Source organism: Rutidosis leptorrhynchoides, chromosome 4, assembly GCF_046630445.1.
Source record: "Rutidosis leptorrhynchoides isolate AG116_Rl617_1_P2 chromosome 4, CSIRO_AGI_Rlap_v1, whole genome shotgun sequence".
NCBI classification, from domain to species: Eukaryota; Viridiplantae; Streptophyta; class Magnoliopsida; order Asterales; family Asteraceae; genus Rutidosis; species Rutidosis leptorrhynchoides.
This window is the reverse complement of record NC_092336.1, coordinates 23,316,737-23,344,141: the sequence shown is the minus strand read 5'-3', so window position 1 is coordinate 23,344,141 and position 27,405 is coordinate 23,316,737. Positions and strand designations below refer to the sequence as shown.

Here is a 27,405-nt window from a genome sequence, read left to right as displayed (position 1 = left end):
ATGAGGTTTATTGGATACGAGTGGGTTCTTTGGTTTGCAGGCCTCAGGTTAGGTGTTATTGGATTGCCCGGTGAACGTTTTTTGGTTGAGCGGTTTACAGGGTACGACAAATGCAAGGTTGGATACGAAATCGGGGTTATATGTATTTCTTAGATTTTTGATAGGTGGTGTTGGTTGCTTGTAATTTCAATGTTTGTTTCAATATTGTCCGGTTTGTGTAGGACATACAATGTGAATTCAATTAGTCTTGGTCGTTTGTGACCATGTACAATGTACTTCCAATGCAGATCGTCAGGATCTGCCCAATGTATTACCACCGATCATTTGATCTATTTATATATATATATATATATATATATATATATATATATATATATATATATATATATATATATATATATATATATATATATATATATATTCGTCAAAAGAAGTGACAAAGAAAGTGGGATCATTTGGTTTGTGAGCGATCCTCGAATTCTTGCGAATGAAAAAAAAAGGGCATATTGATAATTATACGGAGTACTATTTATCTAAGCAATTAATTGATTTAAAAGAATGTTTATATGTCAAATTACTATTACTATTACTATTACTATATATATCTACATGATATGGAGCAAATGAATAGTAGGCCTCAATAGTTTCACAAACACCCCTCAAACTTTTTATATTTTCACAATTTAATCCCGCCTTTTATAACACGTAACTTTATAGCTTTTACAAACTTACCACATAGTTTTCACATTTTTATACTTTAACCATAACACTTCTCATTCATTATAAATCGATCCCATAATTTTTACTAACTAACAACTATTCTTTATTATTATTATTATTATTATTATTATTATTATTATTGTTATTATTATTATTATTATTATTATTATTATTATAAAATCAACCACATAATTTTTCACTTTATTATTGTTTAACTTTTTTTCTTATTAAAATTAACTACGTAACTCATTATATATATATATATATATATATATATATATATATATATATATATATATATATATATATATATATTATTCTCTACATCTTTAAAAGACAAAGGCTTTATGACTAGTTCTTCCCCATGCTTTAATCGTTTATACGTCGTGCAAAAAGGTTGTACCTACAATGACACCACACTAAACATTGAGAACCATTATAAAATTTAGGGCGCCAAATGTAATTACTAGGGTAAAAAATGTAAACTCCATAGGGGTCTAAGGTTAAAGTTTAAGGGCCAAATCGTAACTTCTTTATTTTCCATAAAACTCCCAAACAAATCCACCTAAATTTTTAACCGCATTTAAAATTTTCGTACGACTTGGGATAGGTTTAACCGACATAACCGTTAAACACGAAATAATTTTACGAACCAAACACAATAAATTATATTCGAAACGGAGTCCCGACGCTGAGCGAGGGCTTCTCCACTAATGACATCGAAGGCTAAACCAACAGTAATCCAAGCTTGCATTTTGGTATATATATATATATATATATATATATATATATATATATATATATATATATATATATATATATATATATATATATATATATGGGCAGGTTCACACGAGAACCACAAAAAGGACGAGAACTGCGAGAACTCTTTAATTACATGGTTTATATGCATTTATATTCAACAAATTGCATATAAGTGTTATCTAATGTTCATATCATTGGCAAAGAAATGTTCACAACCACAAATTAAATGTTCAGTTGTTAAGTATATGAAATGTTCGCATGTTACACAAACACATATGCACATGTGAATGAGAAATTATATATTGAATTATATAGTTAAACTATAGGTTTTTTCAAACTATTTTTTGTTGAATGTTACTCTCCATCAATATTTATATTTGATTCAACCTACTCAAATGTGAAAATCCTTGTAATTTAGTGGTTCTCGCAGTTCTCGCCATTTTTTTGGTTCTCGTTTGAACTTTTAGCTATATATATATATATATATATATATATATATATATATATATATATATATATATATATATATATATATATATATGTGTGTGTGTGTGTGTGTGTGTGTGTGTGTGTGTGTGTATATATATATATAACTACATATAAATCTATAAGCATATATCATATGTGTCATCCAACCCATGATTTTAGGGCTACTTAGGAGAGATATTTGTCTCACAAAAAACCTATACATATACAACATTTGTTCCTATTTTTTTTACCTCACACCATACCTATACATATATATACATACACCACCTCACCATCCCATGTGGCCCAAGTTTTTAAAATCAGATTCAAATTTTAATTTTTAGTGCCCTTCCCAAGACTACTTTTTTGCAGGACACCATGTGCAAAAAACATCTTTTAAGCTTAACACATTTATCAAAGCTTTTTTAAAATTTGAAATTTGAACTCTCTCCGTAAGTATATGAAATCAAATTTAGATCTACAGACATAATAAACTACACAATCTCTCTCTTCATGATCTTCCTTTTGATCTCATCTTTTTTTGACTTGATTCTTCATGAAGGTATGATTTTATTCCAACTTATTGTTCGATTTTATGCCACAATTTATTCTTACATTTTAATTTTAATTATATGAAGTAATTAACGGTTGTATATTTAAAATAATATACAAATTTCGATATAAAAATTCGTCCTTCATCTCTCATCATTTAGGGTTTACTATCCCTTTACCCCAAACTGAAAAGTAAATAATTAGGTTTTATGCATATGCTGTGAAGGTCTAATATACGTTCGATGAAGATGTATGTATAATCGCTACTCTTTGCTTTTTTCAACCTGATTTAATTTTAGTATATGTTCTTCTTGAAACAATCATCGATCCGGTAACAGAAACAAGCATAATTTGTTTTTCAATTGTAAAATATATTTAAATAATTTGTTCATTTACATATGCAGATCCTTCTGTTTTTGATACGGTTCTTGCTGAAAAAGTGTCATCAATGGAAAACAGGAAACAGGTTAGTTTCATTCTTCTTTTTTGCTTAATTAGTAGAATTTTGATTGCTTAAAGTAATGGTGAAGAAATATAAATTAGAATAACATTTGTATCTTATTGTTGATATATATATATATATATATATATATATATATATATATATATATATATATATATATTGCTTTTGGAAAGGAATTAAGTAGTAGTTACGGTGGAGGTGATGAATGATGTGTGAAGGAGATTAGTAATTCATCTTCTACAGATTTTGGGATTCTGATAAATATTGTAATAGATGCTGACCCAAGTAACCACTTTTTCCGATTATCAATAAATTTTTCTTCATTTTCTCTTTGTTTAGTCTCCTTTTCTATTAAATGTAAATCCTTATCCTTACGATAACGATAATGATACTAATAATAATTTGAGTGTGATGTTAAGTTTTTGATGAAAAAGCCAGAAAAAAGCTATGGAGTAATGTGTTTGTTTAGGTTTTAAATTTCGGTGTTTTCATGATAATGATTTGGGGTCTCTAATGAAATGATTTTTTGTGGTTTATATGTATAGATTAGAAAAGTATTTGAATCTTTTAAAAAATGAAAGTCGTTAGGTTTATTTTTATTTGCTGTGAAAATATTTGTTTATCACTAACGATAACTTTAATGATATCATCTCTGCAGATTACTCAAGAGGGGTACATGTGTAATCTTTTATGGTCTGACCCTGATGACTGTTGTGGTTGGGGTATCTCACCTCGGGGTGCTGGATACACATTTGGTCAAGTATATATATATATATATATATATATATATATATATATATATATATATATATATATATATATATATATATATATATATATCATTCCACCTTTATTTCATTTTCCTTCGATTTTTCACATCTACTTGCATATAATAGTAATTAGCAGTTTATTGTATGGCGTTCCTAATTATCGTTTGTTTATACTTTATATATTGCAAATCAGGACATATCTGAGGAGTTCAATCATACGAATAGCTTTAAACTGATTCCTAGGGATCATCAGTTGGTTATGGAGGGATTCAACTGGGGTCATGTAAGCACATCATTGGTTCTTTTATTTGGTGTATAATACATGATTTATTTGGCATCACTGATATACATATTTGTTTACATCTCTAATTTATTTGTTTGAATTCATGGATAGAAGCGACTGAAATCAGAATTTAGTTGATGTTCTTAAATGATTCAATTGTTGTTTTTTTATCTGCTATTTTCATATATTGTAAAGATTCGGCATTGTTTTCATATATATTCTGTGATTTGTGATGGTTTTCTTGAAGATTCGTGTTGTTTTCATATATATTCCAAATAATTATGTGTCATAGATCAAATCCCAGTCATATATTTGCTATTTTCATATATATTCTGCATTGTTTTATGTTTTTTAATGAAACAAGCATGCCCATATGAATTTATATGTCCCATTTTGTTCCTTCACAATAAACCTATGATTGCCTAAAATCTTATCTATCTTATTTTTTATTTTAAAAGAGAGATACGCTAAACGGTTTGATTGTATAACTTTTGTAGGTTTCATGTGCATTCAGTGTTAGATTCAGTCTTTGACATTCAATTGTGAGTTTGCAGATAGGGAGATTTACACACTTATGGCAAAACGTTGGTTTCGTTGGTATGTGTACTTTACCACAACTATATCGTGTAGCGATTTAGTCATTTGCATATGTAAAGATAAATAAAAGCATGTGAAATATGGATAATCCACCTCTTCAATTTAATCATTTAATTAACCTATTTACCAAGAACTGCACATTATAAATTATGTACATTGTATGTATGGGGAGATCACCTTCTGACATATTAGTTGAACCTAAATCCAGTAATGTTGACTTAATTATGTACGGGTGGGCTCTGAATAGTGAGACTTGGCTAGGGGCATTCCTATAAAGAACAAATATAGAAAAATATTTATGATCACTTGTGCCAATACCATATCGTGATAAGAATAATAGATTATAGATTAGTTAGGGTGATTTCCTTCTTTAGTGATTAAAGTTAATTATAAGGAATGTAGGCTGGGATGAGCTTTAGTGCACCCACGAGGTTCACTTAAAATCTTGATTTTCAACAATCTATTATATTATATACCAAATACATCATTTAAAAATTCTAACAACCAGTATATATTTTGTATTTTTTGGAATCTTATAGAAAGTTTACAATAAGAAGATTGGTTCTTGAATGCTTAAGTTTAGGCTTACTTTTCATAACCCGTCCTAATCCATCTGAACGAAGTCCATATCAATTATAAACGATTCATAATAGTTGATTACATCGCGAGGTACTTGACCTCTATATGATACATTTTACAAACATTGCATTCTTTTTTAGAAGACAAACTTTCATTACATCGAAAGTTGACAGGCATGCATTTCATTTCATAATATATCAAACTATCAACGACTTAATAATAATCTTGATAAACTCAACAACTCGAATGCAACGTCTTTTGAAATATGTCATGAATGACTCCAAGTAATATCTCTAGGATGAGCTAATGCACAGCGGAAGATTTCTTTCATACCTGAGAATAAACATGCTTTAAAGTGTCAACCAAAAGGTTGGTGAGTTCATTAGTTTATCATAAATATTCATTTTCAACATTTTAATAGACCACAAGAATTTCATTTCCAGTTCTCATAATATACGTCCCATGCATAGAGACAAAAATCATTCATATGGATTGAACACCTGGTAACCGACATTAACAAGATGCATATAAGAATATCCCCTATCATTCCGGGAAATCCTTCGGACATGATATAAAACAACATCGAAGTACTAAAGCATCCGGTACTTTGGATGGGGTTCGTTAGGCCCAATAGATCTATCTTTAGGATTCGCGTCAATTAGGAGTGCACTAATTCTCAAAATTAGTGATGTTCCCTAATTCTTAGGCTACCAAGAAAAAAGGGGCATATTCGGCTTCGATCATTCAACCATATAATGTAGTTTCGATTACTTGTGTCTATTTCGTAAAACATTTATAAAAATTGCGCATGTATTCTCAGCCCAAAAATATAAAGGGTAAAAAGGCAAATGAAACTCACGATCCAATATTTTGTAGTAAAAATATTCATACGACGAGACTGAACAATGCAGGGTTGGTCTCGGATTCACGAACCTATATCATTTGTGTATATATTAATACATATCCTTGTAAACGAACATATATATATATATATATATATATATATATATATATATATATATATATATATATATATATATATATACATATATACATATATATATACATATATATATATACACACATATATATATATATACATATATATATATACATAAACTTTTAGATTATTAATTTACATATCTCATTATTACTATATACAAATATACTTTTGTTATGTTATATGTATCAAATATTTTATATGTATGTATTTCATTAGTTTGTAAAAAAATAATAATTATATTAATACTAAATTAATATTAATAGTTTTTAATAAATTAAGTAATTTAATAATAATGATAATGAAAAATATACTTTTTGATATTATTACATAGTACTTAGTAATACTAATTGTAACAACCTTATTACTTATGGTAATCTTTAATAGTAATACTTTTATAAAAATAATAATGCTAAAATGATACTAATACTAATATTAATAAAAATGATAGTAACTTTTATTATTTTCATTATAATACTAATAATGATCCTCATAACACTTAATGACATTACTTACTAATAAAATGATAATATTTCTAATCATAGTATTTCTGTTAACATGATAATAATAATAATAATAATAATAATAATAATAATAATAATAATAATAATAATAATAATAATAATAATAATAATAGCAATAACAATATTCTTAGTTATAACTATGATTATAATAATAATAATGATAATTGATACCTAATACATATTAGTAATGTAACATCCCGTTTTTCTAAACATGATGCTCGGGGCATCATTTGAAGTCCAAGAATGATTATTTAATAGTTTGGATGTAATGCATTGACCACATTTGACTTTGGGATGTTTTAAAAGTGAAATTGTAGTACATCAGGTAATCTGTCGAGTTTGAGTGCAGTTTGTCGCGTTCTGGTGTGTCGAGTTTGAGTTTAATATATACTTTGAGTGGTATAGTTTAGGGATAATTTAAGGCTATATTTTGACAAAGGTACGTGACATGAAACGTAAAATGCAAGTTTTCTAAACGTACGAAAATGCGTTCGAGAAATCGGAACCGGGGCATAAGTCGAGTGACAACGTACGAGATATCGGAACGAAAATTTCAAGTCAACTATGCACGAGAATATAATATAATATATAATTAATTAATATAAATTATATATATTATATATTAATAAATAAATATGTCGACAAACAAGAAAACAAAAGTTTGTGAGCTGGATCAAAGGGCCATGCGATCGCATGGCCTTGATGCCTAAAAACCATGCGATCGCATGGGGTTGGAAATCAGGCCACATCTATAAATTCAGTCGAATTCGTTCCAGTTTTGCACACATACATATTACACTCGTATATATATTTATATTTATATTATTATTATTATTATTATTATTATTATTATTATTATTATTATTATTATTATTATTAAGATTAATATTATTATTAATCTTATTATTATTAATATTATTAATTAGTATTATACATAAAATACTAAGACGAGGTTATGAGCGTGTCACTTTCAAAATGGTTTTCAAGCGAGATAGAGCTAAGGAAATTATGGGTTATTGCCAAGGTGGTTATGGGTAATGTTCGAGAGTATATTTGTGAATCAAACCTAGTGTTTATCATCTCCGTTACGTCTACGTACTTTCCTACAATATTGAATCTCAATACTGATACGTAAGCACTCATATTTTATATTTTATATATTAATTGTGTATCCATGTCTAGTGCTCGAGTATATATATTTATACATGCTTGTATGCTAAATTTCGTCGCTAAACAGTTTATAATGAATCACGAATTAAATACATATATTACTGGTAAAAGGTATATGATATACATGTTTTTGGAAAGCTGGCGAAAAATCAATGACTTTTCATTTAGACATCGAATAGTTTCGATGAACGGATTAAAAGATATGATCAACTGAATTATAATTGACGTTAATTGGAATTGCTTATGAATTTGCAATTAAGATTTAAACAACTTGTTTACAAGATTGATAAAGTGGATTTTTAAATATTACCAGCCGAGTAAATGAATCCTTATATAAGGTACGTCTCGTTTGTTGAACTATTGTCAAAATTGACTTTTTGAAACAACATTGGATAACTTTTGTATGTCGATATCGAGCATTAGGATTGTGATACAGTATGACCTGACCTAGCTTGATAGACATTTATTGACCAACATATGTTCTCTAGGTTGAGATCTACGATTATTTGATATTTCGAGTTTTGGTCACATTACGATGAACAACTTTATGTGCTGCTAAGGTGAGTTTCATTGCTCCCTTTTTAATTGCTTTTGCAATCTATATTTGTGGGCTGAGAATACATGCAATTTATTTTAAACGCAATGGATACAAGTACATACTAAATTCTACACTGAGTTTGAACCGAAAATCTCTTAGCTTTGGTAACTAGTAACTGCCGGTTATAAGCACAGGTGGGCGCGAGTAGTTATATATGGATCCATAGAGCTTGACATCCCCGTCTGTTCCAGGTATAGAAACCCTAGCCTGAACTATAAAACAGACGTATGCTATTTGAGTTTAGTACACGTTGGATTGCGTGTATTGTACATGTTGGTTGCATGTATGTTAAAACAGGGGTACTTATTATAACGTTAAAGTTTAGTTACCAGGGTGCTCAATCTTGTAGAATATTTTGATAAACGTTTCTGGACGAAACAACTGAAATCTTGTGATCCACCTTTATATACAGATTATATGAAACTATAAATATATGAACTCACCAACCTTTGTGTTGACACTTGTTAGCATGTTTATTCTCAGGTTTCCTAGAAGTCTTCCGCTGTTTGCTTATGTGTTAGACAAGCTATGTGCATGGAGTCTTACATGACATATTTTTCAAGGAAACGTTGCATTCACCAAATCATCACCATGTATCTTATTTTGACTGCATTGTCAATGGAAGTATTATTGTAAACTATTATTTACGGTGATTGCCTATATGTAGAAATCATCAGATGTCGAAAACCTTTGATTTAAATATTCATTTATGGTGTGCCTTTTTAAAAGAATGCAATGTTTACAAAACGTATCATATAGAGGTCAAATACCTTGCAATGAAATCGATGAATGACGTGTTCGTCCATATGGATTTGGAGCAATCATCACATTGTTACTAGCTTGTTATGCATGCGTAGTTCGTGTTCGTGGATACGAGTAGGTAAATTGTATATGTATGTGTATAATTGTTTTACTCACTAAGCATTAGCTTACCCTCTCGTTGTTTACATTTTTATAGGTTGCAAGTGGCGGCTTGGGTTTGCTTGGGGACTAGTGCTTTACAGATTGCTTTATACTTTTGATTAGGATTGGGTAGCGTTCCCAATCACCATGCTCGGTTTTGGTTGTAAAGTGAACTAGTCGGATCATGAATTATATTTTGGATACGTCAAATGGGTCCCGGGTTGCATTCCTGTTTTGTAAACTTAATTTATATATTGTATGTTTTAAAGGTGTTTAAACTTATCATTGTAATGATGATGTTTTCAAAAACGTACATGGACCAATGTTGCATATATTATTATGATAAAAAGAAAAAATAAATTTACTCGGGTTGAATACGGGTTGGGTTGTTTCAAGTGGTATCAGAGCATGGTCTAAGGGATTTAGGTGACTTGAGATAGGCGCCTAGACTTAGACTTTTGTGTGTGCTATTATGCGAGACTTGTAGGATTACGGGTCGGTTCAGGTTTTAGTTATATGTTGATTTTGTGTTACTAATCATGCTGTTTATGTTGGACATCTAGCAAGATGGTTGTTATATTTATGAGCTCGGCATGGCGTGTGAGCGTAATAATGCTTCGCGACCATTATTACGGTTGCAAGCCAAGTCAAGTGAGTAATGTACCACAAGTATTGAACTAGATGGGGTGTACGAACGGTAATGTATTTATATGATTGCGAATATAGATCGTGGCGGTGTATGTAATTTATTTATGTTGCGTTCCTAACCGAGTTCATTTCTTAGAATGACGACAAGGAACAAACAAGTTAACGAGGAACAAGGCGACGACTCTGAGTTCACGGCTAAGGTTGAGGCCATCTTTAAACGGCAAAAAGCGGAGTTTCTCAAGGATGTTAGAAAGGTTTTCCAGGAATCGGTTGATGGGCAAGTAACCGAGTTAATCAATGAACGAATGAATGTCGCGATCGAAGAGGTATTCGAAGCTAGAAACATTTATCCTCGCGGTGAAGGAGGTGATGGTAACGGTGGACATGGAAGGCGAGACTTCCATTACAAGAACTTCAAGGATGCTCAACCTCCTATGTTTAATGGGGTGAGGGATCCGTTGAAGAGTACATGTTGGGTTTCCGACATCGAGGGGGCTTTCCGTACTAGTGAATGTCCTCCCGAGAAGAAAACGAGATACGGTTCTAGTATGTTGCGTGAAGAAGCCAAGTTGTGGTGGGATGACAAGATTCAATTGTATGGTGAAGAACAATGTTCGAGCTTGTCATGGGAAGAGTTTAGAAAGGAGTTCTTTGATAAATACCGAACTCAGTCCGACCTTAATAAAATCCGGGACGAGTTGCGTGATTTGCGACAATGTTCGATGGACTTGGTTACTCTCAAGTCTACTTTCTTGTCAAAAACTCGTTTTTGTCCGGAGTATGTCGGTGATGACCGAATGTTGATGCTAGATTTCTATCGTACTTTAAGCGATGAATTGAAACGTAAGATTAGTCAGGGGATGGCTAAGTCTTTCGAAGAGTTGTTTGAGTTAGCTCGGGGTTTCGAACCGGAGGTGTCGAAGGCAAGCGGTTCCGATGTTAGTAAGCAAAAGTTCGAAACTACGATATATTCGAACAAGAAGAGTAAAAGTGTGACCGAAGTTGTCGGTAGTGTGAAGAAGGATGGCTCCAGAAATTACCTCCCTGCTTGCTACAACTGTGGGTTACGGGGTCATTTGTCTCGCGATTGTACCTAGCCAACTTCCAACCAGGTTACGTGTTTTAATTGTCAGAAAAAGGGACACCGAAAGTCGGAGTGTCCTGAGTTGGTTGGTGATGCGCGGAGGAACTAGCCATAACGTTTGAGGTACTTTTCGATTATGTTAATGGAATGTACTTATGAATTTTTGGTTGATGTATTGTGTTAAGTGCGTAGTGAAAGGAAGGGTAGCATTCCTTTCGGAATTACCCCATGATGATGTTTGGGATGACGGTCGAAGGGCGTAAGACTTGGTGCTTCCAAGCATTCCTTAGTGTGGGGTAAAATATTTTACCAAGCCATGGGAGTAGGCTTTGGAGTTACTTGTTAGTGCATGGTCACTTTTGTGTTGTGAGATTATGAACCATAAGGTTCGAAGAGCACGTATGACTTAAGGTCATTCTAATTAGGATATGGGTATCCGTGAGCGGATGGAACCCTAGGTAACAAGTCTTTTGACTTTGATAATGTTAGTAGTGGAGTCTAAATGATGCGATGTCAGGTGCCTTTTTCATACCTGAAAGCGTAATGTTCGACTCCGACGGTGTTGTTGTTACGTTGTACTTAGGGTACCGGAGAGAAACCTTTAGGTACATGAGTGACTAGGTGGAACCTTGACAAATTATGGCATTCGGAGAATTGCAAGAACAAGGTTTGTGTAAATTGTGATGAACTCTTCGTTGAAGTGATTAAGGATAGGTTAAGATCCTTCGTATGCCCAAGATTGGAGCAAGTGTTGTGACGGGTCGGGTGAACCCAATTGTTAGAAAAGTCTACCTTTCGGTAGCATTGTACGGTTGTACAAGGTGCGTGTTGTGTTTTGGCTTTATGTCATTGTTTAATTAACGCCAACGGGTGACGGTAAACGTTAATCTCTAGTGTGCGAAATGAATTCTTGAGAATTCGAGGACTACGACCGATGGAGTGATTGGTCACGGATTTTGGAAAATGATAACTATCGTCGGATGATATTATCTTGACAATGTGATTATGGGACGAGATCCTAAGTGGGGGAGTGTTACTCTCGCACAAAGGGATTTTAATGTGAGATTTCGGACGGTGTTTGTGATAGATTTGGAATTCGTGTCGAGACCTTGAATGGTCGAATGATGGAAAAGTACAATTTAGGTTGAAATTGTATTTATTGATTTAGATTTAAATTACTACTCGAGGTAGTAACGTTGATAACTCATCGAGAGTTAAGTGAGCGGTTTTGACGAGCAATATGAGGCCTCGTGGACAAAGAATGACGCGTCAAAATCTCTTTTAGAGAATCGTTGTTTTGTGCATATTAGTGATGTAAGTGACTTTTACTAGGTCATGATGTCGATACATGTAACTAGTGAACGGAAATTCCAAGTCGAGTAGAATTATACTAAGTATGTGTACATACTTAGCGTACGTGCAATGAGGGTTAAGTTCGATTTGACGATACCTCATTTGCATAAGCGGTGGAATGAGATATGGGTTTAAGTTCGATTTACCGATACCATATCAAGGCGTGAGTTGGCATGAGATATGGGTTTAAGTTCGATTTGACGATACCATATCGATAGGCGCATTAGTATGTGATGTGGGTTTAAGTTCGATTTGACGATACCATATCACTTGGTACGTTTGCTTTCTTGCAAATATTATGTCGAGCGTTATCCAATCGTGAGGCCTTTTTGTTGGCTCCGTTGAGTCGTTTGTGACCATGTTGAGTGGTAAGTGTTATCCGTAAGGATTCGCTTTGATTCGGTCTTCATCGGCTAGATGGTTGACTTTATTTAGGTATGTGGTTGTTACTAGCGATGTACTTGGTATGGTATGCGAGGAAGATTGGTTGAGTTTTCCCGATGTGAGGGATTGAGCAAGTTTTGTGCTCGGATTTGTGGATTCGATAAATCACAGGTGACGATTTAGTTGTTAAAGGTGACTCTTTAAAGTCCAAGAATGATTATTTAATAGTTTGGATGTAATGCATTGACCACGTTTGACTTTGGGATGTTTTAAAAGTGAAATTGGAGTACATCAGGTAATCTGTCGAGTTTGAGTGCAGTTTGTCGCGTTCTGGTGTGTCGCGTTCCGTGACAAACATGCTTGAAACGAGACAACTTCTGATGGTGATTTCTGACCACTTTGTCGCGTTTGAGTGCTTTTAATCGCGTCCTGGTGTCGCGAAACGCGACGAAGTGTCGCGAAACGCGACAAATGTCGCTGAAATGACATTTTAGCCATTTTAAATGGCATCTTTTGGGGGTATAATAGTCCTTTCACTTGTAGCCTGTTTTGGGGAGTTTAAAGCTGATTCAACCTTACCCAATCCTCATTTATCACATCTTCACCTTCACCAATTAAATCCTAGAGAGAGAGTTGAGGTTTTTAGTGAGAGAGAGCTCACTTGGAGAAGAAGGAGACCAAATCTCGCCCGAGCCCGAGTTTTAAAGTTGTTCCTTACAACTCTAGCTACGTCGTGATAGTGTTGGTAAGTCTTAACTCCGTGTTTTGAGTTTTAATTGATTTATAGCTAGGGTTTGTTCATTTGAGACTTGTAAGACCCATTTGGGGGTTAAATGGGTGAATTTGGGTTAAATTGGTGTATGAAAACCCTAAGGCTTGTAATCTAGGGTTTGGTCATGGACTTGGTGTTTGTAAGTGTTAAATTGATGTTAAAAACACTAGTACACTTGTGAATTTGTGAAAGATTGTTAATGGGTGCAAGTTTGACCAAAATATAAGTCTAAGTGTTGAAATGGGCCAAATGGGTAATGGTTGACCTAGTTAGGTAAGATGGGTATGAAATACCCATAGTTTGTGTTAGTTGGCATTAGTAGACTTTAATCACTAGCTTTTAGTGATTAATGATGAGTCTTGGCCTTTAATGGGCGGTTTTGGTGTAAATGGGTCATGTAATGCAATTGGGTCATTAAATGCTCGAGAGTTAAGTGTTGGTGGTTAGTCCCACTAGTTTGTATGTTGATTTGGGTACTTAATGTATTAGGTACTTCGCTTGAAGCTCACAGAAGTGTTTTAATCACCACCGGCGTGATAAGGTGAGTGGAATAATTATATATGTATATATATGATTTATTTATTCGTGTCGTAGGGAATGAGGGTTTAAATTGATTTGACGATACCTCATTGTCATGTATGTATGATATGGTCTTAAGTTCGATTTGTCGATACCATATCAATGATTTATATTGGAGGGTAATGAGGGTTAAAGTTCGATTTGGCGATACCTCATATGTAGGTTTTAAAGTTCGATGAGACGATACCACATTAGACGTGACGGGTGTTCTTAAGTTCGATTTGGCAATACCACTCATGGGGTTTATTTGGTAACCCGAGGGATGTTGTGAGCATCGGTGACTTGTACGCAGGGATCTTACCCCTTATTGTATTTCGGTTAGTTTTGTTGTACGTCATTGGTGTTTATATTTAGCATTATTACATTGTTGTGTTTATTATGCTAATATTGTGCTAGTTGTATGTTGTTACTAGCTTGTTATGCATGCGTAGTTCGTGTTCGTGGATACGAGTAGGTAAATTGTATATGTATGTGTATAATTGTTTTACTCACTAAGCATTAGCTTACCCTCTCGTTGTTTACATTTTTATAGGTTGCAAGTGGCGGCTTGGGTTTGCTTGGGGACTAGTGCTTTACAGATTGCTTTATACTTTTGATTAGGATTGGGTAGCGTTCCCAATCATCATGCTCGGTTTTGGTTGTAAAGTGAACTATTCGGATCATGAATTATATTTTGGATACATCAAATGGGTCCCGGGTTGCATTCCCGTTTTGTAAACTTAATTTATATATTGTATGTTTTAAAGGTGTTTAAACTTATCATTGTAATGATGATGTTTTTGGAAACGTACATGGACCAATGTTGCATATATTATTATGATAAAAAGAAAAAATAAATTTACTCGGGTTGAATACGGGTTGGGTTGTTTCAAGTAATAATAATAATAACAACTATATTATTTAGTACTAATAACAATAATTAATAATAACATTAAAAATAATAATAATAATACATGTACTAATATTAATAATAATAATACTAACAGTACTTAGTGATATTAATTTGTAATAACAAAAATGATAATAATATTAATTATATTATTTATATTAACCTAATCAGCAACAATCATTAATATTGATAAGGATCACAATGACAATAATAATAATAATAATAATAATAATAATAATAATAATAATAATAATAATAATAATAATAATAATAATAATAATAATAATAATAAGTTGAGACTACATCAAGGAATAAGCTGTCTAAACAAAAATAAACGTCCCTGCCATGGATCGAACCCGCGACCTCTCGCGCACCCATAACACCCCAAGACCACTCCTCTGTTTCTATTTTTCTGATATTATTCCCATTTTAACTTTATTTAAACTGTTTTCATCTATTTCTCTCTATCTCTTCATCTTCAATAAAAAAAAAGTTGACTGAAATCCCATGATTCATATCAACAAAGCAAGATTTAAATATTTTGAAACAAAACAATATCAATATCAATTGTTTTTATTTAATTGAAAAAAATAAAATAAAAAAAATTTATAAAAAAGGTCACAACAGCAAGGCTGCTCGTCGTTGGCCTTTTTAGAAGAAAAAAAATTTGATTTTGTAATTGAGAAGGATTTGGACAAAGTTTATAACACGAAGTGTATTTCAAATCAATCCTACAAACTATTGGAACTGTCAATTTAACTCGAAACATCAAATACAACTCGAATTTAACCAAGAACAAATCTGTTGACTTTTGAATTTAAAACTTTGACTCATGAATTCGTACTCGATACAACGAATTAGCTTTTGAAATTTTGCAGATAGCTTGAACGAAGAATTCCTAACAAGACCTCATTTAAAGATTTTTAAATTTCATTCAATTTTGTGATTTGGTTAAAAAGTAGAAGGTACAGAGGTAACGAGCTGTATATCTTGTTTTTCTGTTTTTATTTTTCACAAATTGGAGTAGTATACATATAATGTGATTGTTGTTGGTTGCTGAATGATTGAAATTAGAATCAAAGGACGATTGATAAAATTATTGTGTGCCTACAGAATGATTCGAATAATAATGAAGCCAGGAGAAAGAAAATAAAATTTGATGGAGACTGATATGGACAAGTAATAATCTCAAAGACAGATACAAAAATTAGCAACAAGTTGTTAGTTGCTTTACACTGAATCGATCACCATTTTCTGATTTATATAAATTATATAAATAGTTTTTAATTAATTAATAAATATGTATTAGAAATAATAATAATACTAATTAATAATAATTAAAATACTGATTTGTACTAACAGAGTTATTAATAATAAAGTACAAATTTTATTAATGATATCACTAATAGATTGTATTATTTTCTAATTATAATAACTATAATAATATTAATGATATTAATAATACTAATATTTATAAAGACAATAATAATAATAATAATACATATCTATTAATAATAACTAAAGTTGTAATCTTACTACTAATTATGATAACAATAATACTAGTAATAATAGTAATAACATATCAAATCAGTTGTATCAACTTTCATAATTAGGTAATATACATAATAATTATAATAACACTGATATTAATATTAGATACTTTTTCAAATAATAGTAATAATAATATTTGAAAAGATGACAAGTTAAATGCGTTAAATTTCATATCTATATTATCTATTATAATATACCTAATACTGAGATTAATTATTAATATTATTATTGGTATTAATAATAATAATGAAAGTAATGATAATAATACTATAACAATTATATTTTAACCTATAATTTCATTTAATATAATAATATTACAACTCATTAATTATATCATATTTATTAATTGTATTTATATACTAGAAAATAACATTAAATGAATATTTAGTATTTATATATTTTATAGAGGTTATAATATAATAATTATTATTTAAAATCTTTTATCTATATATTCATATAGTTTCATAAATAATATCATATATTTATTTGTATATATTCATCCTAATAATAACTTATTTATTTTGTTATTTTACATTTTCAATTCCAATTGATTAAAGTATACCTTATTAATATTATATATTTGCACTTATATATATATATATATATATATATATATATATATATATATATATATATATATATATATATATATATATATATATACATATTTATTTGCACACAACTGTTCGTGAATCATCGGGAATCGGTCAAAGGTTAATTGAATCCATGAAAATAGTTCACAAGTTTTGAGACTCAACAGTACAGATTTGCTTATCGTATCGAAATCATATAAAGATCAAGTTTAAATTTGGTCGGAAATCTCCGGGTCGTCACAGTACCTACCCGTTAAAGAAATTTCGTCCCAAAATTTGAGTGGGGTCGTCATAACTAACAATAAGAATATCTTCCTGACGAATATAAGTTGATAAATAGAGTTTTATCATTATTGATTAATATAGATAAAACGATTCGATTATGCGGAGCGTACGAGTGAAGCTATCACAAAATAGTGAAATGAAAGGATAAAGATTTGTCTTAGCTTTTGACAGAGTCAGGGTTGAATTTAGATAATAAGGTGTGTCTTAACTTTTGACATTGTCTTGGTTGAATTCCGAAATTCACGGGATTAAAAAAAAAATCTTCGAAATCAAAAAGATTTGATTCTTCGGCGAATAAGGAAATTAAGATCTATATAATTAAATACGATGATCTGCCTTGATTACTCTGTCTGATATTTCCATTATAAATTAAGCTCTTCCGTTCCATTATTTTCACCATTCCTATACTTTCTTTCTTAGTTCATACATCCAAAAGATTGTGAAAATGCTTAATCCAATTCTAATCCTTGATGTTCTCCTAATTATCCTTTCTGTCATCCTTCTTTTCAGTCTTCCACCAGAAAAATCAGTTTACTTCTACTATTACCTTGGGGTGATACTATTCTTAATTATACCGTGTCTTTATATTGCTATTCGTATTAATATTTACGATTTGTAATTTCTGCGTTGTTATTGGGTTTTATATCTTCCCTTATATTTCGATGTCCCTGCTTCTGTCTCCTATAATCATTGTTATCCACAGTTAATGCTCTCTCCTATTTGCTGCGATTTATACCCCTATTTCTATTTCGGAGCTTCATGCTTTTGTTTTCTTTTCGCAAGTAATGGTCCAGAATTCGTAGGTATGGAGTTTCGAATTATCATAATATACAAGGTAGAAAGGAAAGGTAGTAGCACGATTTGATTTGGCAAATTACCAGATATCAAGAGAAAAGATAGAACTAACAAGAAAATATGTTTCTTGATATGTTTATAGATTAGATAAAATGTAAGAGTCGTGTAATATGGCACATGATGACGTTATGGTCTGTGAATCATCACGTTTCATTAGAAACTCAGCATAACTTACTGTAATATAATTACGTTGATCAAGTGTCATTATATTATATTAACTCATGCTTCAATCCCCAACACTACTTCAAAATCATTCATATTTTAAACTCGAAGGTTTCAGAATTTAGAAACTAAAATAGTTTCTTTTATGATGTAACACCGATAGCACGAAGAGATAACTAATTTCGGACAAGAAGAGTTATGAAAATATCCTCAGGAATATTGAAGATATTTATGATGATATTTTCAGAATTTCTAAGATCGAAGGTTAATGAAGAAGGATTCTCCACAAGATTTAACATGACTTCGGAGCAAGATATTCTCTAAAGATTTCAACGGATTCAGAATTACTTGGATTCTTTGAATATAGGGTATGGTCCTTGTATTTGTCCTTGGTCTCCTTCGTGGTTAGCTCAATCTGTTTTCCAGTTCTAACTTTTCTATCGAGCGTTTCTAACACTCCCTTCTTCATCATCAAACTTTTGACCGTTTCGACCATCTACAATTTTTCTGTTTCCTCTGCATTTAATGCTACGATATCTGAATCATCAGTTATCAATCCGAGGTGGTTTCAAGAGAATTATATTTTTAGATGATTAAACGCTGATGGTAATATGGTGGAATATAAAAGGTTCCCCGGTAATAATAAAAAAGCACGCATATATATCAAGGTTATAATATGGTTGTTTTGAACGAGTAGTCGAAGTTGATTTACTGGAGCTGTGATAAAATTGGCTAATTTGAAAAGATATCGCAAAGTTATTTTCAGTAATAGCAACGCCAACGGAGTTAGTACAGATACGTGTTAAATATTTACTCTGGTTCCGAGTGTTTTCAGGTGCATAACTATATGCATCATTCTTTCCTTTCATAGATGAAGTGCGGTTGGTTCATCCTCTCGATTGAGGTGTTTTCTAGAATCATGAAAGGTTTGAATCGCAGATTGTAATCGTCAAGATACAAATGAGGTTTAAGATGAAATCAAGTGGCAAGCTTGAAGAATTGTTTAGTTTCATATGTTATAATCAATATTTTAATTTATTTTAATTGTCCAATGTTTTTTTTAGTCCACAGTTAACAGTCCAATAATTCATATATAATTTAATATATAATATTCGAATTAATTAATACGTATCGTGACCCGTGTACATGTCTCAGACTCGATCACAACTCAAACTATATATATTATTGTAGAATCAACCTCAACCCTGTATAGCTAACTCCAGCATTACTGCATATAGAGTGTCTATGGTTATTCCAAATAATATATATAGATGCGTCGATATGATATGTCAAAACCTTGTATACGTGTCCCGATATTTAAATGTGTAAATAACAGTATTTAAATGACGATAAATAAAGTGCATAAAATAAATAACAGAAATTAAATGACGATAAATAAAATTGCAAGAATTAAAATTGCGTTAAAATAAATTGCGATAATTAAATTGCGATAAATAAATTGCGATAATTAAGATGTAATACGAAATTAACAGTTAGCTAGGAACAGTTAGCTAGGATTTCGTTAGCGTGGATTCTTAACAAAATTTCTCATAGTTAATTTGTTTATTTCTAACAAATTTTATTTTGTCCAACGTTTTCTTCATTATGCCACTTGTTGGATTCTGATAGATCAAAATCCAAGTATGAAATTGAATGGAAATGGTTATTCTGCGGTGAACGGATACGTATATCTGTGGATGTAAGTAGGATAGTAAATGACCGTTGAATCAGATTCGAAGAATGTACAGTGTAACTTATTAATGTGAAATCCTAAATATTCCTCGGGTATTACCTACCCGTTAAAATATTTTCATCATTAACAGTTTGTACAAAAGAATTTTTAATTATAATCTTTATGAAAACATATATACATATATATTTTCTTCAGATGTAATCATGGATTTAATGAGTCAATATGATATTAGACTCATTTGATTTACCGTTAGAATAAAAATATATAATCTCTAAAATATTAGAGATTATATAATCGCCATGTCGAACGAAGATAAATGATGTAGAACGATTCATGGAACGATAATTATACTCGAGGTACAGAATGAGATGTTGAGACATGGATTGTTGATGGTACTGGTGCTGTTACTGATGGTACTGTTGGTGCCGGTGATGTTGCTGAAGCTGGTGCATTTTGCACCATATTTTCCAAGGCTACAACTCGGGTGCGAGGCTCGTTGACTTATTACTCCAGGATGATTGTCGGTAGGAATGAGCGAATGAATAAGGTTTAGAATTTTAGATAGAATATAATCTTGGCGAGATATTCGGAAAATGAGTGTGAAAATGGTGTTTCGAATGGGTTCGTCGGTAAGTGCTTCAGGTTCATCGTCAAAAGTGCAGGTTGGTGGGTGGAAAGGATCGCCTTCTTCTCGTCTCCATCGGTTAAGTCGACTACGAACCCATCAGATGAATTGGGGATGGCCGATTGGTTGATTCGTTCTGGTGACGCTGCTTCTGGAGCTTAGGTGAACATTCATGTCGGAATAGCTATCGGAATAGCTATCGGAATTTGAGGGACTCGAACTGGTTGAGGGATTCATCTCGTACGATCAGATGAAGGATTTTCGATAATAAATAGATTATAGGATGTATATTAGTACCCTGCAATACATAATTTACATATGCATATATAATACTAAAATCCCATAAGTTACGGAGGAATCTACGGAAGCTGTCAGGCAAAGTTTATAGTAACATACGCTAAGATATAAATTAGCAGATACGCTAAGATATGAATTTTGTCTATACACTATCTATGCAATAGAGGCAGTAAGACGTGTCTAGACTTTAAGGATGATAAGCAATTAATTTTCGACACTAAATGATAAGCAAAACTTTTGACATGCAGACACGGTCGAAGTCCAGACCCACTAATGCATCTAAACAACTATCAGTTAGACACACTAATGCAAAACCTGATTCGCTAAGACCATCGCTCTGATACCAACTTTCATAACCCGTCCTAATCCATCTGAACGAAGTCCATATCGATTATAAACGATTCACAATAGTTGATTACATCGCGAGGTACTTGACCTCTATATGATACATTTTATAAACATTGCATTCGTTTTTAAAAGACAAACTTTCATTACATCGAAAGTTGACAGGCATGCATTTCATTTCATAATATATCAAACTATCAACGACTTAATAATAATCTTGATAAACTCAATAACTCGAATGCAACGTCTTTTGAAATATGTCATGAATGACTCCAAGTAATATCTCTAGGATGAGCTAATGCACAACGGAAGATTTCTTTCATACCTGAGAATAACATGCTTTAAAGTGTCAACCAAAAGGTTGGTGAGTTCATTAGTTTATCATAAATATTCATTTTCATCATTTTAATAGACCACAAGAATTTCGTTTCCAGTTCTCATAATATACGTCCCATGCATAGAGACAAAAATCATTCATATGGATTGAACACCTGGTAACCGACATTAACAAGATGCATATAAGAATATCCCCTATCATTCCGGAAAATCCTTCGGACATGATATAAAATAACATCGAAGTACTAAAGCATCCGGTACTTTGGATGGGGTTCGTTAGGCCCAATAGATCTATCTTTAGGATTCGCGTCAATTAGGCGTGCACTAATTCTCAAAATTAGTGATGTTTTCTAATTCTTAGGCTACCAAGCAAAAAGGGGAATATTCGGCTTTGATCATTCAACCATATAATGTAGTTTTGATTACTTGTGTCTATTTCGTAAAACATTTATAAAAATTGCGCATGTATTCTCAGCCCAAAAATATAAAGGGTAAAAAAGGTAAATAAAACTCACGATCCAATATTTTGTAGTAAAAATATTCATACGACGATACTGAACAATGGAGGGTTGGCCTCGGATTCACGAACCTATATCATTTGTGTATATATTAATACATATCCTTGTAAACGAACATATATATATATATATATATATATATATATATATATATATATATATATATATATATATATATATATATATATATATATATTATTAGTGATAAAATTTTTAGATTATTAATTTACATATCTCATTATTACTATATACAAATATACTTTTGTTATGTTATATGTATCAAATATTTTATATGTATGTATTTCATTAGTGTGTAAAAAAAATTTATATTAATACTAAATTAATATTAATAGTTTTTAATAAATTAAGTAATTTAATAATAATGATAATGAAAATTATATTTTTTGATATTATTACATAGTACTTAGTAATACTAATTGTAACAACCTTATTACTTATGGTAATATTTAATAGTAATACTTTTATAAAAATAATAATGCTAAAATGATACTAATACTAATATTAATAAAAATGATAGTAACTTTTATTATTTTCATTATAATACTAATAATGATCCTCATAACACTTAATGACATTACTTACTAATAAAATGATAATATTTCTAATCATAGTATTTCTGTTAACATGATAATAATAATAATAATAATAATAATAATAATAATAATAATAATAGTAATAACAATATTCTTAGTTATAACTATGATTATAATAATAATAATGATAATTGATACATAATACATATTAGTAATAATAATAATAATAATAACTATATTATTTAGTACTAATAACAATAATTAATAATACCATTAAAAATAATAATAATACATGTACTAATATTAATAATAATAATACTAACAGTACTTAGTGATATTAATTTGTAATAACAAAAATGATAATAATATTAATTTTATTATTTATATTAACCTAATCAGCAACAATCATTAATATTGATAAGGATCACAATGACAATAATAATAATAATAATAATAATAATAATAATAATAATAATAATAATAATAATAATAATAATAATAAAAAGTTGAGACTACCTCAAGGAATAAGCTGTCTAAACAAAAATAAACGTCCCTGCCATGGATCGAACCCGCGACCTCTCGCGCACCCATAACACCCCAAGACCACTCCTCTGTTTCTATTTTTCTGATATTATTCCCATTTTAACTTTATTTAAACTGTTTTCATCTATTTCTCTCTATCTCTTCATCTTCAATAAAAAAAATCGACTGAAATCCCAGGATTCATATCAACAAAGCAAGATTTAAATATTTTGAAACAAAACAATATCAATATCAGTTGTTTTTATTTAATTGAAAACAAAATAAAATAAAATAAAAATTAAAAAAAAGGTCACAGCAGCAAGGCTGCTCGTCGTTGGCCTTTTTAGAATAAAAAAAAATTTGATTTTGTAATTGAGAAGGATTTGGACAAAGTTTATAACACGAAGTGTATTTCAAATCAATCCTACAAACTATTAGAACTGTCAATTTAACTCAAAACATCAAATACAACTCGAATTTAACCAAGAACAAATCTGTTAACTTTTGAATTTAAAACTTTGACTCATGAATTCGTACTCGATACAATAAATTAGCTTTTGAAATTTTGCACATAGCTTGAATGAAGAATTCCTAACAAGACCTCATTTAAGGATTTTTAAATTTCATTCAATTTTGTGATTTGGTTAAAAAGTAGAAGGTACAGAGGTAACGAGCTGTATATCTTGTTTTTCTGTTTTTATTTTTCACAAATTGGAGTAGTATACATATAATGTGATTGTTGTTGGTTGCTGAATGATTGAAATCGGAATCAAAGGAAGATTGATAAAATTATTGTGTGCCTACAGAATGATTCGAATAATAATGAAGCCAGGAGAAAGAAAATAAAATTTGATGGAGACTGATATGGACAAGTAATAATCTCAAAGACAGATACAAAAATTAGCAACAAGTTGTTAGTTGCTTTACACTGAATCGATCACCATTTTCTGATTTATATAAATTATATAAATAGTTTTTAATTAATTAATAAATATGTATTAGAAATAATAATAATACTAATTAATAATAATTAAAATACTAATTTGTACTAACAGAGTTATTAATAATAAAATACAAATTTTATTAATGATATCACTAATAGATTGTATTATTTTCTAATTATAATAACTATAATAATATTAATGATATTAATAATACTAATATTTATAAAGACAATAATAATAATACATATCTATTAATAATAACTAAAGTTGTAATCTTACTACTAATTATGATAACAATAATACTAGTAATAATAGTAATAACATATCAAATCAGTTGTATCAACTTTCATAATTAGGTAATATACATAATAATTATAATAACACTGATATTAATATTAGATACTTTTTCAAATAATAGTAATAATAATATTTGAAAAGATGACAAGTTAAATGCGTTAAATTTCATATCTATATTATCTATTATAATATACCTAATACTGAGATTAATTATTAATATTATTATTGGTATTAATAATAATAATGAAAGTAATGATAATAATGCTATAACAATTATATTTTAACCTATAATTTCATTTAATATAATAATATTACAACTCATTAATTATATCATATTTATTAATTGTATTTATATACTAGAAAATAACATTAAATGAATATTTAGTATTTATATATTTTATAGAGGTTATAATATAATAATTATTATTTAAAATCTTTTATCTATATATTCATATAGTTTCATAAATAATATCATATATTTATTTGTATATATTCATCCTAATAATAACTTATTTATTTTGTTATTTTACATTTTCAATTTCAATTGATTAAAGTATACCTTATTAATATTATATATTTGCACTTATATATATATATATATATATATATATATATATATATATATATATATATATATATATATATATATATGTACATATTTATATGCACACAACTGTTCGTGAATCGTCGGGAATCGGTCAAAGGATAATTGAATCCATGAAAATAGTTCACAAGTTTTGAGACTCAACAGTACAGACTTTGCTTATCGTTTCGAAATCATATAAAGATCAAGTTTAAATTTGGTTGGAAATCTCCGGGTCGTCACATTACCACATTCAAGTAAAGACATATTTTGTTGTCAGTAAATAAGGCGTGATAGTGAGTCAAAACGGGTTAATTATATGTTCAGGTCAACGAGTCAATATGGGCTGATGGTTTACATTGTTTCTTACAACTGTTTCTTCACTAAGACGACGCAACCACATTTTAATACCAAATCATTACGTTTTTTTATTAAACCAAACTTGTGGTGTAGTCTTTTAACCTTTCATTTAATTTTTTTGATGAAACCTTTTCTATTAATTTTAATAACAAAATATAATATAAGACAGAAACTCAATTAATTTTTGTACGGAATTTTACCCACCCGTGCAACGCATCGGCATTGTTTTGAGGAAAGCATGATTTTTATCAAACACTTTTTTTCCCCAGCCATTTTTCAATATATATGGGTCTTATTGTTAACAAACTAATTTTACTGTAACCTCATGTTCATCCTCATTCACTGTATTCATAGGCTACTTTATGTTAACAAACTAAGCTATTATGAGGATATTTTCGTTGAGGTACTTGCTGACAATTGTTGGACCTTCAATGACGAGGTAAACTTAAAAGAGGCTATCCACGTAATTTAGTATCTCTGTTTCTAGATCCTTTTTTTTCGCTGCTCATGTTTGTACTTGATATTTGTGAGTCTGCTATATAAGCAAGGTTCATGTAGTTCTTACATACAAAAAAGCTATCTATATTTTCATACTGGTTACAAAAAAGCTATCTATATTCTCCGACAACTTTTTTGGTATTATTTCAAGTTATTTCTTTTTTGGTATAGGTTTCGTTTTAATTGCTGTGCTCTAATAGTCGATACTAAAATTTTCGGGTTTTGAATTTGCAGATAAAATTTTGTGGTTTTGAAGCATCTGCTGCCATTGTAGCTGAAAATGTAAGTTGCAGATTGCATATGGAACATATGGTATGATTTTCATAATGATACCCATTTTTTATGTTAAGAGTTCATAATTAGAAGTGACCATTTTGATATAATTGATGATATGCAGTAGTGGAGTTGCAGTAACTTTTGGGTGTTTGCAACTCTAATCAAACCTTATTCGCATCAATCTTGGTGGATACACTACTATTGGATCAATTGGATAAAGTGTTTTTGTAATCTTGCGTGTTTTCTTTTTGTTGTACGCCGGTAATTGTATTATTCAAAGTATCGGTAATTGTCTTCAATAACACCTTATGTAGGTCATGAAGGATGATGATCTAATGGTTTGCTATTTTGTCTATGACATGGGTTTTTTTGGGTTTGGTTTGCTATTTTGTCTATGATATGGGTTTTTGTATAAATGCAGATCTGAAGTGGGTCAACATTTTATAAGTTCAGGTTTTTTTAGACTTGAAATTGTTTCATTTGGGTTGAGTATATAAGTGATGGATTTATTGTGATATATATGATTGATAGTGTCTTGTGGATTTATGTTAGGACCCATACGAGCTGTAACAGGTTAAGTACACCACTCATTTATTTTATATATATAATTCATTTATATAATACGGAGTACATGACAGTACTAAAATTTATCCAAAATAATTAGAGTAACATTTTAATTTAATTAGTTCTATGTTATAGAAACACATTGATTTTACTTGTGTTTATAATACGGAGTAAACTAATTTAATTTAGAGTAAACTAATTTAATTTAATTACTAAAAATTGGTTTCCATTATTACCTATTAACATGATAAAAAAATAAAACGTTTAATTACACTAATGTTTTACAACATGCTAAAAATGTACTCCGTATTTTATCTAAAAGCCTCCGTATTTTATGAGATCCATCAAGTATAATCTATTTTTTTAAATATGTTTCATTCTTATCAGATATATGAAACATAATCTATGTTTTAAATATGTTTCGATATTGTTGTGGTCTGTGGATA

General features: G+C 30.2%; 1 protein-coding gene across 1 annotated transcript; it reads left to right on the top strand.

The window, feature by feature from the left end:
* LOC139840493 (serine/threonine-protein phosphatase PP2A-4 catalytic subunit-like) lies at positions 1-26,822 on the top strand. The gene is made up of 6 exons (XM_071830758.1): positions 1-142; positions 2,910-2,971; positions 3,627-3,728; positions 3,932-4,021; positions 26,354-26,431; positions 26,817-26,822. Exons 1-6 carry the CDS (start codon positions 1-3, stop codon positions 26,820-26,822), a joined length of 480 nt encoding a protein of 159 aa, XP_071686859.1.
* The last annotated feature ends 583 nt before the right edge of the window (positions 26,823-27,405 follow it).

Coding starts and splice junctions, on each gene's coding strand:
- LOC139840493 (XM_071830758.1), top strand. CDS start 1: ATGAGGTTTATTGGATACGAGTGGGTTCTTTGGTTTGCAGGCCTCAGG. Junction 143..2,909: donor ATACGAAATCGGGGTTATAT/GTATTTCTTAGA, acceptor TTACATATGCAG/ATCCTTCTGTTTTTGATACG. Junction 3,729..3,931: donor CTGGATACACATTTGGTCAA/GTATATATATAT, acceptor ATTGCAAATCAG/GACATATCTGAGGAGTTCAA.